The sequence below is a fragment of the Bombus affinis genome, chromosome 9 (genome assembly GCF_024516045.1).
Source record: "Bombus affinis isolate iyBomAffi1 chromosome 9, iyBomAffi1.2, whole genome shotgun sequence".
Taxonomy (NCBI): Eukaryota; Metazoa; Arthropoda; class Insecta; order Hymenoptera; family Apidae; genus Bombus; species Bombus affinis.
Genome location: NC_066352.1, coordinates 8,057,083 through 8,073,753, shown reverse-complemented (window position 1 = coordinate 8,073,753; position 16,671 = coordinate 8,057,083). Strand labels below are relative to the sequence as shown.

The 16,671-nt window shown below is 36.2% G+C and overlaps 1 protein-coding gene across 19 annotated transcripts in view; it reads left to right on the top strand.

Moving 5' to 3' along the window:
- Positions 1 to 16,671, top strand: part of LOC126920010 (sex determination protein fruitless) — an 80,772-nt gene continuing 64,101 nt past the window's right edge. For 5 of the 19 annotated variants that reach the window (XR_007711862.1, XR_007711861.1, XM_050729827.1 and 2 more), the window contains exons 1-4: positions 5 to 3,807; positions 7,064 to 7,617; positions 8,862 to 9,041; positions 12,091 to 12,214. Coding sequence is in view for 17 of the 19 variants with exons in the window: in XM_050729827.1 (XP_050585784.1) it covers positions 3,369 to 3,807; positions 7,064 to 7,617; positions 8,862 to 9,041; positions 12,091 to 12,214 (1,297 nt within the window). In the remaining 2 variants the exon portion in view is untranslated. The other 14 variants (XM_050729839.1, XM_050729832.1, XM_050729825.1 and 11 more) reach the window with 12 other exon arrangements.

Here is a 16,671-nt window from a genome sequence, read left to right as displayed (position 1 = left end):
ATTCATTAGGGGGGATGTGTCCGTGCAGCGTACACGTCGACCTGCATCCACGCCACCCTCTCTCTCTCTCGGCGCCACCCCTGGCCTCAGTCGCGCTTCGCGGCCAACTTGGTACACACGCCACTTTGTTGTTTCTCCCTCTCGGAGTTTCGTTCGCATTTGTACGTCTTCGACGTCGCGTCGCGAGATAATCGTGCTACGCGAGAATATTTCGTTTCGATCTTGCCTGGTCGATCGTCGATTCAACGAGAAAAAGTAATCACCGACGGTCGTTATTAACACCACTCTCTCTGATTACGCCGTCTGTGTTTCTCGTTTTTACATATCGAAACTTCCTTTCCTGCCTTGCTTCTTCGTTCGTTCGATTTGACGCGTTTGCGATCATGAATGACGAGCGTTTCATGAGTTGAAGATACCGTATAACATCTACTCGGTGTCGAACGATTATTACGAGTGCGTTCTTTCCGTTGGTAACTATCGTGTGCGCGAATGTACTGTCCATGAAGAAGGCAGAGATCGCAGTTCCATCGTGAAACGCAAAAGAAGCTGCCTGCTGATCGTTCCTTCCGTGAATGTGAAGAGGATCGTCTTCGTTCGTCACCAAGGAGGATTGTCCCCGTAAGATCGTCGCGGAAGATCTTCACGTAGGAGGATCAAAAGGGATCCTTCCTCTGAATCTGCATGGTGCGGCTACACGCCAGGTCGACAGGATTTCATGTTCACGAATTTCAGTAAACCAGGTAACGATGCGCCTAATCCGCCTTCACGGTATCGGCGCGTCGATTTTCAGATTTTCCTTCGCGCGACACCCTCGCGTCGTTAGCTCTATCGAGAGAATACGTTCAATTTGCGCGCTCGGCTTTCCTCTGGCTGCACGCGGTGGTTCGCTTAGAGGGGAGGCCAGCTGTGGATTCGCGCCTATTCCGTGGCCCGCAAACAACCTACCAGAACCGGACCCATCGATCGCGAGATCTAGAGGCATGCGTCGCGTGTTACTCTCTCTCTCACTTTGTCAATCTCCCTTCGAGAGACTAAGACGCAACCCACGTCGAGGCAAAAACGTTCAACTACCACCGATCAAATACGATATTTCTTGTAGCACGACCGTTTAAACGCATTTGTTTGGCCAGTTTTTATCGACGCGCTAGCCTCGCTCGTTCGTTGATCCGCTGTTTTGACAGTTCGTTTTCTATTTTTACGCGAGTCGATAATCGGATAGGAAAATAAGGGAAATGGTTGCACCGTTCAACGTAGAAAATATGCGGGATGTATCGAAACCGAGGGATCAGAATCCCTAGTTAAATTCCGTAACTGGTCGGAAAACTGTATAGTTTAGCGGATTTCGATAATATGCTCAGTAAACTAGACTGTATTTATTGGTTTACCGTCCGATTGAAACATAAACTCGCTGAGCGCGGACAAAAATACGCGGTAACGCGATTGTCGATTCTCGAAAATATATTCGCCAAAGAACGCGTGCGTGGCCTATTTCGTGACCATCGTATCGTTTTCATTGTTTCGCGTACGGTAAAACCAGGCAAAAGATGTTCCTTCACGCTGTAGATGAGAACAAGGAAAATTTACGGGCGATGAAACTTCAATAAGCGAAACGAATATGAAAGTTAAAACGCGCGAAGACTGACTTTTGCTCAATGAAATGATAAAAAATCTATTTTTTTAAATACGTAGCTTTATAGTAACAAATAAAGGAAATCCAAAATTGTACGTAAGATAGATCATAAAATTAGCAATATAGTACATATCGTATTTCATGTCGGAAGAATTACATTTCAACTGAAACGAAGAAACGTTGTTTCTCAGTTTCTAGATGCTTCAATTTAAGGTTTGTAATTGGCCGAAGTGCGCGACGAATAAATACGCAACTATGCAATTACTCATTATGTAGCTTACATCTAAAATTGCAATTTACCTAGTTGCGTAAGGTGATAAATATTAAATTTCGCAATTTTTCATAGGAGACAGCGGTAGAAAGGAAAGGTAGAGAGGGAATAAAGAAACTCATTTCTTCCTCGAATCAGAATTCGAAATACGTGAAATGATATTTCTGAATCGGAAACGTTCTTCGGCCTGTACAAACGAAACATTCCTTAAGATATAATTTAAAAGCGACGTCCTACGGGCACGTGTTTTTATGAAAGTTTGTAATGCAAATTTCCTAGAAATATACCGATCGTTTCACAATCGAAAAATAGGATTCGAGAGAAATAAAACCGAGCGAAGAATTTCGTGCGCTAAGATTCGAAATAAAAAAGACGAGCCGTATGTAGTTACGTTAGAATTTTCTCGGCATTATTTGCGCAATGTTTCTCCGGTAACGTTCTTTCCTTATGCAAATACAGAATGCCCTCCTTACATCGTGCACTTCGGTGGACAAATATTACAGTAACGGTATATCAAGATTAATTTTTAATCCTTTACGATGAGCGGTGGGAAACGAACCATATTTTATCATGCGCGCATGTAGTTTTTCCTTGCATCGACTTAGCGTTGATTAAAAGGAAAATAAGATAAAAATAGAATTAACAAAAAAAGGAGAGAAAAAGCAAAGAAAAATAAGTATCATGAATATATTTCACGTTTTATAAACCGATGAACAGTTATCGTTCATTTTCTATAGCTTGATGCAGCAGACGATGCTCCTATTAAAACGAACTGGTCGAAAGTTCGAACATAATCAACGCCAAACAATGTGTTTACACTCTACCTTTCTGAAAAAGACGACGAGAGAGAACAGAAAGCAATTTCTCGTGTCTCTTTTTTACCGTACGTCTGTCGAACGTATCGTGACGTCGTCCAAGATGACGCATCGATATCGATCGAATCTTTTGATCGCAGAAAATCGAAGAAGTATATATTGCGCGAGAAAGAGAAAGAAAGAGAGAGAGAGAGAGTGAGAGGGAGAGATAGAGACAGAAAGGGAAATTAATTCGCAGTATAACTACGACTTTCAATTGTCTTGTACTAGCAGCAATACTTGTGTAACGCGTAAGAACGTTTAATAAAGGCCCCGAAGTTTCTGCGGCAAAACGTCTCGATCTTTTCAAAATTACACGTTTAAAGCGTGCTATTTCTTCTCCTTCTAAGTTATACCACCGCATTGTCGCTAAGAAAACGTACGACCGAGCGCAGCAGCCTGCGTCTTTTATCGAGACAGCGTATTTTATGCGAACTTTCTTACCACTGCATTAAACTTTACTGCACTGTCGTGAATCCGTTGCGTTTTGTTCGAGCGTGAATTATGTATACCAACGTGTACGACACTCTTTTCGTTGCGAGTTTTAGTCCGAACGATCGGACCAAGTACCGAACAAAAATCGAAGATACTTGAAGAACGATCGTGCACGTACATGCGTCGATCCATTAATTATTCATCACGACAAAGAGAAGAAAAGATAATTAGAAGTTTTATCGCGAAATGCCGCGCTAATAGTCTGTGTTGGGTAATTTACGAGGAATCGGCGCGCGCGCAGTTAACGCGCGAACATGCGCGCAGCGCGAGAAGATCGCGCAAGCCGCGTGGCACCGCTGCATTTCCGGTATGCACCGCGCGAAGATCGTCCCTGAAGATCTGCCAGCCGCACGGAAGACAGAAACATGTCTTTTTTTTTTTTTTTTTTGCCGCGCGACTTCTCAACGCGCTAGGGCGAAAAACAGCGACGTATTCAGCCACAATACGATATACCTGCTTCCACTTGTTTTCCTCGTGGAACAATCAAGGCCATCGCGAGATAATTATGCAGATAACGGTGATGCTCGCCGATATCCCAGCTGTAGGAGGATCTACAGGTCCGTTCCTTGCTTTACTATTTTTCTCTTTGTATGTCTGTTCTTTAATATCGCCGATCTTTGCTCTTTCACACATACGCATGCACATGATTCAGTGTTGAATATTCTTGTTGATTTTAATTTTTTCTGACGACCATGTAGACATGTCATATTTACATATGAAACATATGTATATATATTACTTTAGAAGCAGATTCTTTTCTCGAACGGTATCTATAGACAACTCGCTCTAGGAACCGGTTCGCACAATTAATTGCGTAACCATTTAGTTGACCCAGGATGATGTTGTTAATGTCTAGTAAACGGGCAGGCTCTTTGTTAGTAATAGCTTTGCGTTCTTCGATGCGATAAAATTGGCTCCGACGCGATTAAAAAAGTCCGTGTAAACGCGCTAATAGCTAACTACTGCAGCCTTTCCAGTACTTATTCATCGATGAAACGAGTAAATCCGACTTGATACCACCGGATACGATTACTCGTTCTCTCTTCTACTTCTTCTGTTTCCTTTAATTCTCCCGTTTATACTATTTGTCACAGTCATCCGAACGAGGGGAAAGAGAAGGAAAAGTTGAGAAAAAAAAAAATATATATATATATCGTGAGAAATTTTCTACGAGTACGCGAGACGGAACAAGAAGTAGATTCGAGCAGCGAATCATTTAAAGTTTCCCCCTTTCGCAGAATACTTTCGAATTCACTATACGTCCTGATACGGTTAATAATATTTTCCCTTTCGCTTATTTACGGGTCTCTTCTAAACGAGATGTTTTCATCAGGGTAATATCTGTTATAATTTACGACAACGCCTAGCCGCGAAGCGAAAGTACATCACGAAGCAAAACGCGAAGCTTCTTTAAACGAAGTTATCGGTTTAAAATGTTTTCAGTCGGTGAATCAGTAAAAATATTGCGGCCCTAACAGCAGCATCTATTGTCTTCATTGCCAGGCCAATCGTTTAAAATCCTCAGAAACACACGAGCCTGAGATAAATTCAATTATACTCACTGTGTTATCCGCTTAATACACTGAATTCCTATTTGCCAACACGACCGTATCTTCGTCAGGGACAAGCAGACGAATAGTAATTTTGCGCAGTGCCAATCAAAGTGCGGATTAAATCTGTTAATGGTCGGGCAAAGCTTGTAAATCCATATTCGAAAACCAATTAAGGAGATTTTCCAATTTTCCCGCTACCTATTGATTTTGAATGGTTAACGCGATTATCGTTCGGCTCGCGGACGGCCGAAATTAATATCAGAAAGCTTACGATTTACGCGAATTACCATTTAGTGGAGTCAAATGAAGTCGATCGACTTCTTTACATTGCATGATTTTCCGTGAAATGTAATCCCCTCTCGTATAACGTAGCGCAAATACGTCCGTTTAACTAATGGACCAGCAGAAAAAGAAACGGGCTTATGAAAAAAGAGTGGCAACATTTTCGTGTTCATCAATCGTGTTTCATACGAGGAAGTAGTTACGTGATAATAACTTTGCAAACAAATCTTTAGATTAGATTTCGATTTTTAAGGAGGGTGGGATTTGTTCAAGAATAAAGCGGATTTTAAGGTTTTCTTTTTATAGCATCTGGTTCAAAGATCTATGAATTTTACATGCATTACGTGCATTACAATATCGTAACAGGGTATAAGTTTGCCACGTTTCACCGGAAACCGAATTTCCGTGTAACATTTTCAAAAGTATCACACGATGTATCTAAACGTATTTGTAAAAAATGCTTTATAAAAAGTAAAAAAAAAAAAAAAAGAGAGAAAGGAAGAGAAATTAATTTTTACTATGATAATTGTTTTCAATCACATGATTAGCTTTGTAAAATGAATAGGAATCGTTTCGTTTATTCTGATTATTATGGAAACATTTCAAGCTCTTAAACTTTCACGCTATATATGACGATTGAAATCATTTATATTCATGATAGTACTATGATAGGAATTTTGTTGACAAGAGGAAAGAGTCCATTGGAGAAAGCATAATTTCTGCTAAAATAAGGCGCTTCAAGACGTCAATAAGATAAATGCGTTTATCACGATATTCGTTTAGTAAAAGTAGTTGAATTGGAAATTTGTTTACATTTTTTAACTTTTAACTTTCACGTATTCTATAATTTATACATTTCGACAGTAATTTTGTTTGGGTAAATTATGCATCGCGTGTTATTTCCATTTTGGATTTACAATCGTATTATTATTATTATTATTATTATATCATATCGTATAGGAACGTTGAAAACGGAAAAATAAACTTTTGCATAACGATATTTTAATATAAGTCATTGTTTTCTACTTTTCGAAAAACAGATAATATTTTTCTTAGGTTTTTGTTGCATCTTAGGCTGAAATTAGCATTATTGGAAATATGGATACAAAAGTATGTAAATATAAAGTGAAACAAACGTTCAATTAAACCGAAATTGTCGAGAGAAGTCGTATTGCGTGACTAGCAACGTTTGAATTCGAGCGCCCTTCGCGCCATTCCCCCCGGCAGATGCACGAAGGTCAAAAGTATTTTAAAAATAAGGCCGTAGGCATTGGCAGATTGGTATGGTAGTGGACGTTAAGGGTCGGGTGGCGTTGTAATGGCAAAAAGTTTGCGAAAGGTGAGTAATCATCGGGACGATAAACAAACTCGGGTCGTTAGTGTATACGATGCGTTAGTTAGCTGGCGCTGGGTTTAGGTAAATAAAGCCGCGTGTGAAGCGTGTTTGAATGGTTAGAAATCGAGCATCAACAAATCGAGTTTTCGCGAGAAGGCTCGTGGCTAGACGAGTACGGCCGACAATGGCGCCCAAGCCTCGCGAATATTGACATTGCCGAAAACATTATCTTCGAATATAGGATATTATCATATCCGTGGGTGACACATACTGCGTCGCAATTAATACTCTAACCTTCTTTTAATTCGCGTTACATTTGTCGAAGTAAAATCGCGAACGCTGTTATTTTTCGGTTACTGAGGTTATGCGAAAAAATGTTTTTGGTACGTATAGTAGCGACGCGTGAACCCTGAAGGGTTTTACAGTTATACTGCAATGTGGCACATTTGCAGAAGCACGGAGGAAGTTGTGTGGGTCTAGAGTTGCGATATAATCTCTGAGGAGATATCGTCAGGCCGATATAGGAGAGTGTGCGTGAAGAAGGCGTGTGAGTTAACGTTTTAAGGGTTAGGGAGTCATTCTGTAGTCAGGGTGATCAAAGTCTCTAGTGTGGACAGTTCAGGGCAGCTAGTTTGGTTGTAGGGTTGGGATTGGAGATAGACAAGATGGACCAACAGTATTGCCTACGGTGGAACAATCATCCAGCCAACCTCACAGACGTTCTCAGCTCCTTGCTTGCCAGAGAGGCACTCTGCGACGTTACCCTGGCGTGTGTTGGAGAGACATTCAAGGCACACCAGACGATACTCTCTGCATGCAGTCCATATTTTGAGAGCATTTTCCTCCAGAATACCCATCCCCATCCAATTATATTCCTGAAGGATGTCAATGAAACGGAAATGAAGGCATTGCTGCATTTTATGTATAAGGGAGAAGTTAACGTTAGTCAGCATCTGCTACCGATGTTCCTTAAAACAGCTGAGGCATTACAGATTAGAGGCCTCACTGATAATAGTGTAAATAACAAGGCAGAAGAGAAAAGTCCATCACCAGAACCAGAAACACAATCTGGTGTTAGGCATACTGAATCGCCTAACCTTCAGCCTCTTCCTGAAAAGAGGAAACGAAAGGCCTCGGGCAGCTATGATGTTTCCCTTAGTGGTCCACCCAGTGAACGGTTCATGTCAGACTCTCAGGTATGTAATTTTAAATATTCTATATCAATGTTATTAATTTATGCATGTAAGTATCATGAGAGTTATGTTTTTACTCTTAAATAATTCAGATATCATACATTTTTCCTCTGTCATAATTTGTGTTATTATTGTTTTCATTTTCAAGTTCATAATAAGCAATTATTTAATAAAATGTCTGCAACAACAATATAATAGAATAAAAATAGTGAAATAGAATAATTCATTCTTTTTAATCGTGTCAAAAATATTTCTTTGTAAAAAATTTTAAATTCTTTTCTAATTCTTCCATATTTCTTTACAATATATGTGTACAAAATTTGTCAATATTTTTCTGTAAACATAATAAGAATTATGAAGTAGGTCACTTTCTTTTAATTTGTATCAGTTTTAAGATTTTTATGTACTCCGATAACTGTAAGTACTAGCTATTCCATTTCTAGATAATCTGTATCCTATTTAAAATGCTTGAGAAATAAACTATGATAAAACAAGAAGAAAATTATGTCTCAGTATAAAACAAAGTAAACAGAAATTTCAATAGTGGTGAAATAATATATATATTGTGTATTTTTGAAAATGGAGTACATAAAATGTGTGTTTTGTTTTCTTTATTGTACGTTTATTTTATTATCTAATTGCCGCATTTTTTGTATTATATGCAAGTTTATGTTGCGGTATTGGTTTCATGTAAATTTGTTGCTTTTAAATAAATCGTTTTCAAAACATATGCTCCCGCGAAGTTGCGCGCGTGCGTTGTGCATGCATGCGTACACGTATACACGTGTAGTCACGTGTGTATGCTCAAAATTTCCTTACAGGTAGCGCCTAAAATTCGAAGATAATGATCGCATTTTATTATCATTAAATTATATATCTATATGATTGGACAGCTTTCCAAATATCTGTACTTGTAACCTTGAGGTATATAGCAAATGCTGATCTTAAAATATCATTTCTGTCACAGACTAATCCTTTAGAATTAATGATGTTTTGGATAGTTCCTCTCTTTAAGTAACTGTTCTGTATATTTTAATTTTGATAGAAATTTTCTAAATAATGTACAATAAAGAAAATAATTCAAAATTTTAGTCAATCAAAAGAATCTTTTTTTTCATTATAAAGAAGAAGTTTCCTTTATGTTGTAAATTTAAATATGCTAGATACAAGTATTATTACAACGATTATAAATAATTTTATTTGTAATGCTTCTAAAGTGCATAATTTTGTAATTTATTATTTTCCAGGCATCGTCACAATGTAGTTACAAATCAAGCCCTCCCGTGATTCCAAAGTTAAATAATGCCATGGGAGGTGATATGGAAGATGGTGGTAGACCTATGTCTCCTGCATCACAGCCACAACCTTCAATCAAGCAAGAGTTAGATCATCATTTGCCAGACTTCCATGACAACATTTCCCTCCCAGTAAGTACCCTTCAGCTTTTTTTTTATTAGTATGTTTTAAATATTTATGAGAAAGAGTTACAACATGCATGTAGTATAATTGATAGCATGTAAATAGTTGATAATATGTAGTTATATGCTTCCTGTAATATGAAATTCATATAGTAAGTTGTAACATTTCTTTTTATATGATTGCTGTATTATATTAGATTACTTATTAATTCAAAAAATAAATAACTTTTAACTATTCAATACAATATTTAAATTCGTCCATATAATTTTAATAAAAGTTGCTATGATCATTTATAATATTAAATATATATAACAAATCAATTTTTTTTCATATTTAAATTCATAGTTAAAAGTTTATATTTTCATAGTTAAAAGTTGCTTTAATGTAGTGTAAATTTTGATATTTTATGCATCGTAATGGAATTAATCTTTTATATTACGTATTGCTTTTATTTCAGAATGTTATTTTATTCTATTTTATTGTTGTATTGTGTAACCAAATTGTATTTTCAAAGAAATACTTTAACACACACATGCATAGCTTGTAAGCTATTCGTGAAATTATACAATATGTCGAGTAGATTGTACAAAAAATGTGAAGTTTCGTTACTGTTCCTGTAATCAATGATTTTCTACTATTTTCCTACAACTACTCAGTCCAAGCAAACATGGGAAGGAAGGGATATTTAAATAGAGATACGAAATTGGCTTCTTATATGCTAAAAGACAAAATCAAAGATGTGTTGATTAAACACATATCCTTTCCTTCTCTGTTGACAGACTAGTGTGGAGTGGGAGGTTCAAAGAGATGGGAAGAGTGACGAAACTATGGATGTACAGAACATGACCCAAAATCAACAAGATCCTGCTGTGATACAAGTTTCTCGCGAAAGCACTATCATGGCTGGAGGTTCTATGTCTATCAATATGTCAGAGACTGCATTTAATAATCCTTACAAAGCTCCACAGAATCAATCTGTATCTTTAAAGTCTAATTCGCACAAGAGTAATAATGTAGAATTTAATTCTTTATTTGGTTCACTTCCTGAAAGTAATGCCAGTGGTAATAAGTTTCACAGTAATAATGATGTAAATAGATCAATAATTGTAAATCCACAGCCAAGCATGTCAATAACTCAATCAAGTTTATGTAATATTTCACAACGTCCTATTACACAAAGTAGAAGGGCTGGTAAATTCAAAATTGGATGGTTAGATATGTACTCTTGGCTTGAATATGACGAAAGAAAGAATCTTATGTTTTGTAAATATTGTAGAAAATGGAGTAATTCAATTCCCGAAATACGTACTTCATTTGCTGCTGGGAATGGGAATTTTAGACTCGAGATTGTCAATCATCATGATAAGTGTAAGGCTCATAATTTGTGTGTAGCTAAAGAAAGCAAAGCAAAAGAAAATTATTCTTACATCATGGAAACCTGCTGATTTTTCATTATAATTGTATCTTAATAACAGCTGATTTTTGATTAATTTTGCTCAATTAAGGTTCAATCTAATTTCAATCATTAACAAAATATTTTGATCATACAAAAGAAGATTTGATGAATGCTATAAAAAACTGTCAACATTTTTTTACTTCCTATTATTATAAGGCCTATATCTTCATATATGTCTGTAATTATTTAAGGCTGTACAAACTTTACCACCCATACCACATTTTGATAAAATTTAATTGTGTTATTTATTTCCTCTTAAAAACATGTTCATGCCATGATACATATTTTGAAAGCAGTTCAAAAGGATATATATCCTTCCTTATATTTCTCTCAGTTTTAATAAACCATTAAATTGTCTATGTAATTTTGGGTAAGTGAACATAAATTACGAAGCTTACCTTCTTTCAATATATATATAGTTCCAACATAAGTTTAAAATTGACATTTTTTACAATACCTTTGTAATTAATTTTTATTGAAATGAACCAAATTTTAAATAATGATGTGTTTAATATTTCGTGCTATACATATATTTTCAATTGACTCAAGAATTTTAGCTCTTGTTATGACATTTTTAAATATCTTATATTTGTATAATTAAAGTAAAATAATGTAAAATCCTTTTTTAAAGTTGTATGTATCTTAGCAGATATTGTATGACGAAATATTTTATGGAAATTATAAATAGTTTAAATATTTGATTTTAATATTACGTCAAAATGCAACTGTTGTTCAAGTTTATAAAATTAATACATAGATGTCTAAGCGAAAAATATGTTTATGTATCTAATGATATCTTTAACGTGAAAAAATATTTACGCTTTCACGAGTTATATGCTATATTATATAGTTTATGCTATATGCTATATAATTATAGTTATATGCTAAAATTTACATTTGTATATTTGCGGGTCTAATATTTTTATGTAATAACATTTACACTGTCAGTGTGTGTTATTAACATTGAAGTATTGTTAGAAAGAGCCGAATTGCCAAAGCATGTGTATTTCTGTTATGAATATCTCTCGCGTGAAATGTAAATAAATGTGAAAATCCAATATTTTTATTATAGAGAATGCTGACTTTTTCTGTGAAATGTACGATTAAGCATGCATTTAAGATTTTAATGAATTGTCTTTCATGAAATCGACAAATTATATTTTCTTCTCCCTCCCTCCCATACTTATTATTATTAATTATGCAAATGGTAAATAAAAGACGACGTGATTCCGTTTTATTAATTTGAATCAATTTCAATAGTTGATTTTATTTATACAAACTAAAAAAAGTTCCTAGGAAAGAGGAAAAGATAACATTTCGATTTCAATTTCATTTTCGATATTATCTCTTTTACTATCTCATGTTTCCAAATAAATTAAATATATTTAAAATGAATTCTTACCCGGTCAGATTATTCGAAAGTTAACATTTGTTTCCCTTATATTTCGTTCTATTTAATCGTTGTTTAATTTAGCGTAGTAGACGAATGCGATAACAGTAAAGTAACTGATATTTTTCGGGACGGAAGAATTTGTAGATAAATCCCTCGAAGTGTCTTTGTCCACAGTTGAATTTATAATGTATAATCGTGACGTGTGCAGGGTCATCCAGTTGGACTGCTAGGAGAAGAAGGAGGAGCAACAACAGGCACGCTAAGCGATGGTGTGTCAACAATTGAATCGTCCGAACACCATAATCCCCCAGAAATGCTCGACGGACTCGATGGTAAGACCTATAAATATCTATCATTATGATCAAAATTACATTTAGATTTCACGTATTTCCTTAGCTCCTTTGAACACCGTTATTGCAACGATGATTTTGATAAGTCATCTTTCTCGTCATTTTTAGTGAGTTTATCTTGGTATAATTCCTTTATGTATAAGGATACATTCCTTTTTCACTTCTTTTTTTTCTCGCCTCTTTTTTGTAGTAATTGATACAATTGCGAATAATAAAATGAATAATGGCAAAAGATAGCGACGGAAATACCGGAGATCTAAGAAATCGAGGGAGATGTGCATGCACGTTTGCAAGAATTTTTGCGCGTCGAGTCGTACATATAGGCGTACGAAGCGAGCATCCCTCTATTTCCAAGTCTGGCAAGCGTAGTGAGTGGTAACCTCTTTTTAGAAAACACGAACAACTTTCTTTGCTACGATGTATCCTGTATATGTGTATGTATATATATGCATACATGAACTGACCATATGTGTGCGTGTATTATATATATATGTATATATATATATGGGTATAGATGACACAATATTCATCCTTGGTGTTGTGGTGATGGTATCGTGCATTTGCTATGTCACTATAGTAGTCACAAACCCGTCAATGTGTTAATAAAGCAATAGGAACTACATTACATCTAACAAAAAAAAAAAAAAAAAAAAGAAAAAAAAGAAAACCAAAAATAAGTAAAAAGAAAGCAACAAAAAAAAAAAAAAAAAAAAAACAGTTGCTTTTTCTCTTGGGAAGTGGTATCGGCAAAGTGGACATTTCTTCTGTTGGTATCAGCAAATGGACAGTACTCCTGTTTGATTGAGATTCTTGAGACGGTTGTATGGTTGATGATTGTACATAAGGTCTCGTATGTATTGTGTTTCTTTCCTTCTTTTTTTTCTGTTACTCTATACACATTTACGTATATTACATATATATACATACATACACACGTGTATCTACATACACCTATTTGCTCACACCTTTACATCTAACACATCGGTGGATTTGCGTGTGCGTGACAAAATAACGGAATCCACGGTATGATTGCGCGCGAGAGCGACGGAGTGCGTGTGGGTGTGTCTCATCTGCGTGAGAACAAATGTATATACGTGTGTTTTGCATAGCTATAAACTTTATTTATAAACGAATACATATATACACGTATATATATGTAGATATGCATATTCCATTATATGTACGTGTGTATGTATGTATATATTATACGTATATCATTACGGCGGGATTCTCTATGCATGTCTTTTTACACACTGTTTTTTCTATCCTCTTACAAATACCTTTTGCCACGTTCTTACGTCACCGTAACCAGCGATCTTAATCTTACATTCTCACGCGTCTCTCTTGCGCCTGTTTGTTTTAACCTGTATCACCAGTACATAAGTAAATGGAAATATTAGCAACAAAATACGGATATACACATGCTGCGTTCTTGTTACGTAAGTGATCAATGGATCGAACACGAGCGTCGCACCGGTTCGGTAGCAAAGCGAGTTACATAACCCGAATCGTTTTCGTTTGTGATCGTGATTTTTCTTGAGACGAATATCGTCGTGTGACTGACTCAAGAGAAACACGTTACGCTGTCTAAACGATATCTATATAATGTTATCAAAGAATGCAAGGATTTTGTTGCTAACGTGACGATCCGTTTACCATTTTTTGAAAACTGTTGGCGCTCGATCTTGCAGTAACATCATCGCTGTCGTCGTTGTTGTCATAGTCTCCGTCGTCGTCGTCGTTTCACGATTGTATTAATTCGTATCGATGCTCGACAAATGGCAAAGGATGTTGATATAGAATTTCGCTATTCTGGCAAACGTTGAATATCGATTAATCTCCAGGATGCATCTCGCGTGTGTGTGTCAACTAATACGTCGATAAAAGAAAGTACAAACTCGCACCACTTTTTTTCTCCGACTATACTAGCACTCGTCTCGAGAAAGTATCGCATTTACAAGCAAACTCTTTCAACCAAGGTTCTTCCGCTTGCGTTGGTCTTTTAAACGGAACTTTTTCTTCTTTTACTTTTTGTATCCCGTTTTAATATCTGATTTTGTATTTTTTTTATCTTTTACTTTTTTACATGTCGTCCTATTTTTTTTTATATTTTCTGTCTGTCTGTCTGTCTCTCTCTCTCTCTCTTTTTCTCTTTTCTCGATGTTGGTTTGCTCTCGTCGGTTGTGTGACGACGTGTTGTGTTTAGCTTTGCGTTTTTGTATTGTTATTCTTGACGATGATGAGATCGTAGGTGTGCGTTTTTTGTTTTTCTTCTTTACGTGATATGAACGTTTTATATTTATATCTTTGGTTACGAGTAGGCATTTCTAGACATGCGTAATATTACTATATACGAGTGTGGTGTTTCGTAATGATATCATCGTAATATTGATTGGAGAACGTAATTAATTGAGAATCCCCTCTTTTCTGCAACCTATTTGACTTGACCGTAGAGTGTGATACTATACGAGAGGCATATACACGTTTATATATTCCTCTCTCTCTCTCTTTATATATATATATATATATATACCTTATCATGAGTCTGGTAGAGATTGTCGGTAATCATAATTAGTCGCCTAAGCAATTTAATTGAAACGGGATCTTGTAATTCCAGGAACATCAGGAACTTGCAAAAAAGAGAAGGATATAAGTAAAGAGAGTCAGTCGAAGCTAGAACACTCCAACCTCGGTACGGAGTGTTGTAAGCTTTGTGGCAAGAGCGTAGCGAACATAAAAAAGCACATGAAATCGCATTTCCCCGATAAATATCAGTGCCAAATCTGCATGATATCGTTAACGAGATCCGATAATTTGAAAAGGCATATTAAATTGAAGCACGGAATACGAGAGGGATCATTGATATCGCCGTTCATGCGCTTAGAGCATAAACATTTTTTAGCGAAATCGGAACCGGCTTACCTCACCTAGAATTCCATACGTTACGCTCGCGAAATACGAACGACGGAGAGTGATAAGAAATTAAGAAAAAAAAAAAAAAAAAGAAGAAGAAATAAAAACACGTGCGCACGCGCTGATGCAAATCGTGTGCTCGGCTATATTTATACACAGCGGTCGTATAGAACATCGAAAAGATACGCGCGATAGACGGACATCGGACAGAGAGGAAGCAGAACCCGAGATTGTCGCGTAAAACGGCCGCGTTGCTTGCACATTCCATGTCACAGATGGAACGCGTGGTCGCAGTTTCATATGAAATTCGCCCTTCGTCGTGTTTGTCTTGTACTACTAGCAATCATTTGCTTTATTTCTCTAATCAGCGAGCGACGCTTCGCTCGATTATTTTTAATCGTGTTCTTCGTTTGATATTTTCGTAAGAGATTTCTAATTATTTATTATACGTCTATATTTTAACATTTAAGAGTTTTTATTATTAAGAAAATAATTAACACTTAGCCAACCGTGCTCGTCACAGCGAGCCATACGTTTCCACCGCGCTCGAACAAACCAACCTATGCGCTGTTCACCGCGCATTTTTCCAGGCATCGATGACTAATATTCACTACTTAAAAGACAAAGAAGTCTAAAAATTATTTGAGTAGTTGATTATATCTTGCGATAATGATTTTATTTAACAATTTCACATATTGTTTGTACAGAACATCAAACTAAAAGTGTATATTATAAATATATAAAAATATAGGCGAAATTAAAAACATTAAAAATGACTAAAGATAAATAACATGACTTGAATATGAATTAAAAATTCACAATGCATTTTAATATTTGTTTATTGTGTGGCACCGTTCGATTGTAACTTTATTTAGTCAATGTAACTTTTTAATTAATTTTGACATCACTAAATTGGTGTAATTTAAATACACTGTACTTTATAAAAGCAAAAAAAGTGGTGCAATTAATTGGGAACAATTCCAGGTAAACGATAACTGATAATAACAACAACGACAACAACAGAAAAGAAATCGCGTTGCTAAAGTCAAAAAGGGAGACCTCTGTGTTTGGTCACGCAGCGATGTTTTTCACAGAGGGGAGATCTCCCCGTTCGGTTGGTTAAGTGTTAAGCGTATTGAGTATCTGGCCGTTTTTTAAAGAAACGGTCGCTAGTATCTCCTTTTCCTTTATTACTAGTGTTCGTAGAATCGCTTAGATCTCACGTTCACGGAGTCAATTCGAGTACAAAGAGTGTAAAGGAACATTGTGCAAATGTCTCTTCAGAGAAAAAAAAAACAAAAAAAAAAAAATGTCGTGTTCGTGGAATACTACCTCCCGCGCGTGTGTTCTCGCGTACACGCGAGGATTTTAATCTTTTTTGTTCTTTAGAGCAAGCGAGAAAATTCTAAGTCTAACAAAGTGTGTTTACGTTCCAAAACGGAAAGGTTTTCCCTCTCAAAAATTGCCGTCACCGCTGCTCTTTCGTATGCACGCGGCGCATGGAACTGACTTTTAACACAGCAGCG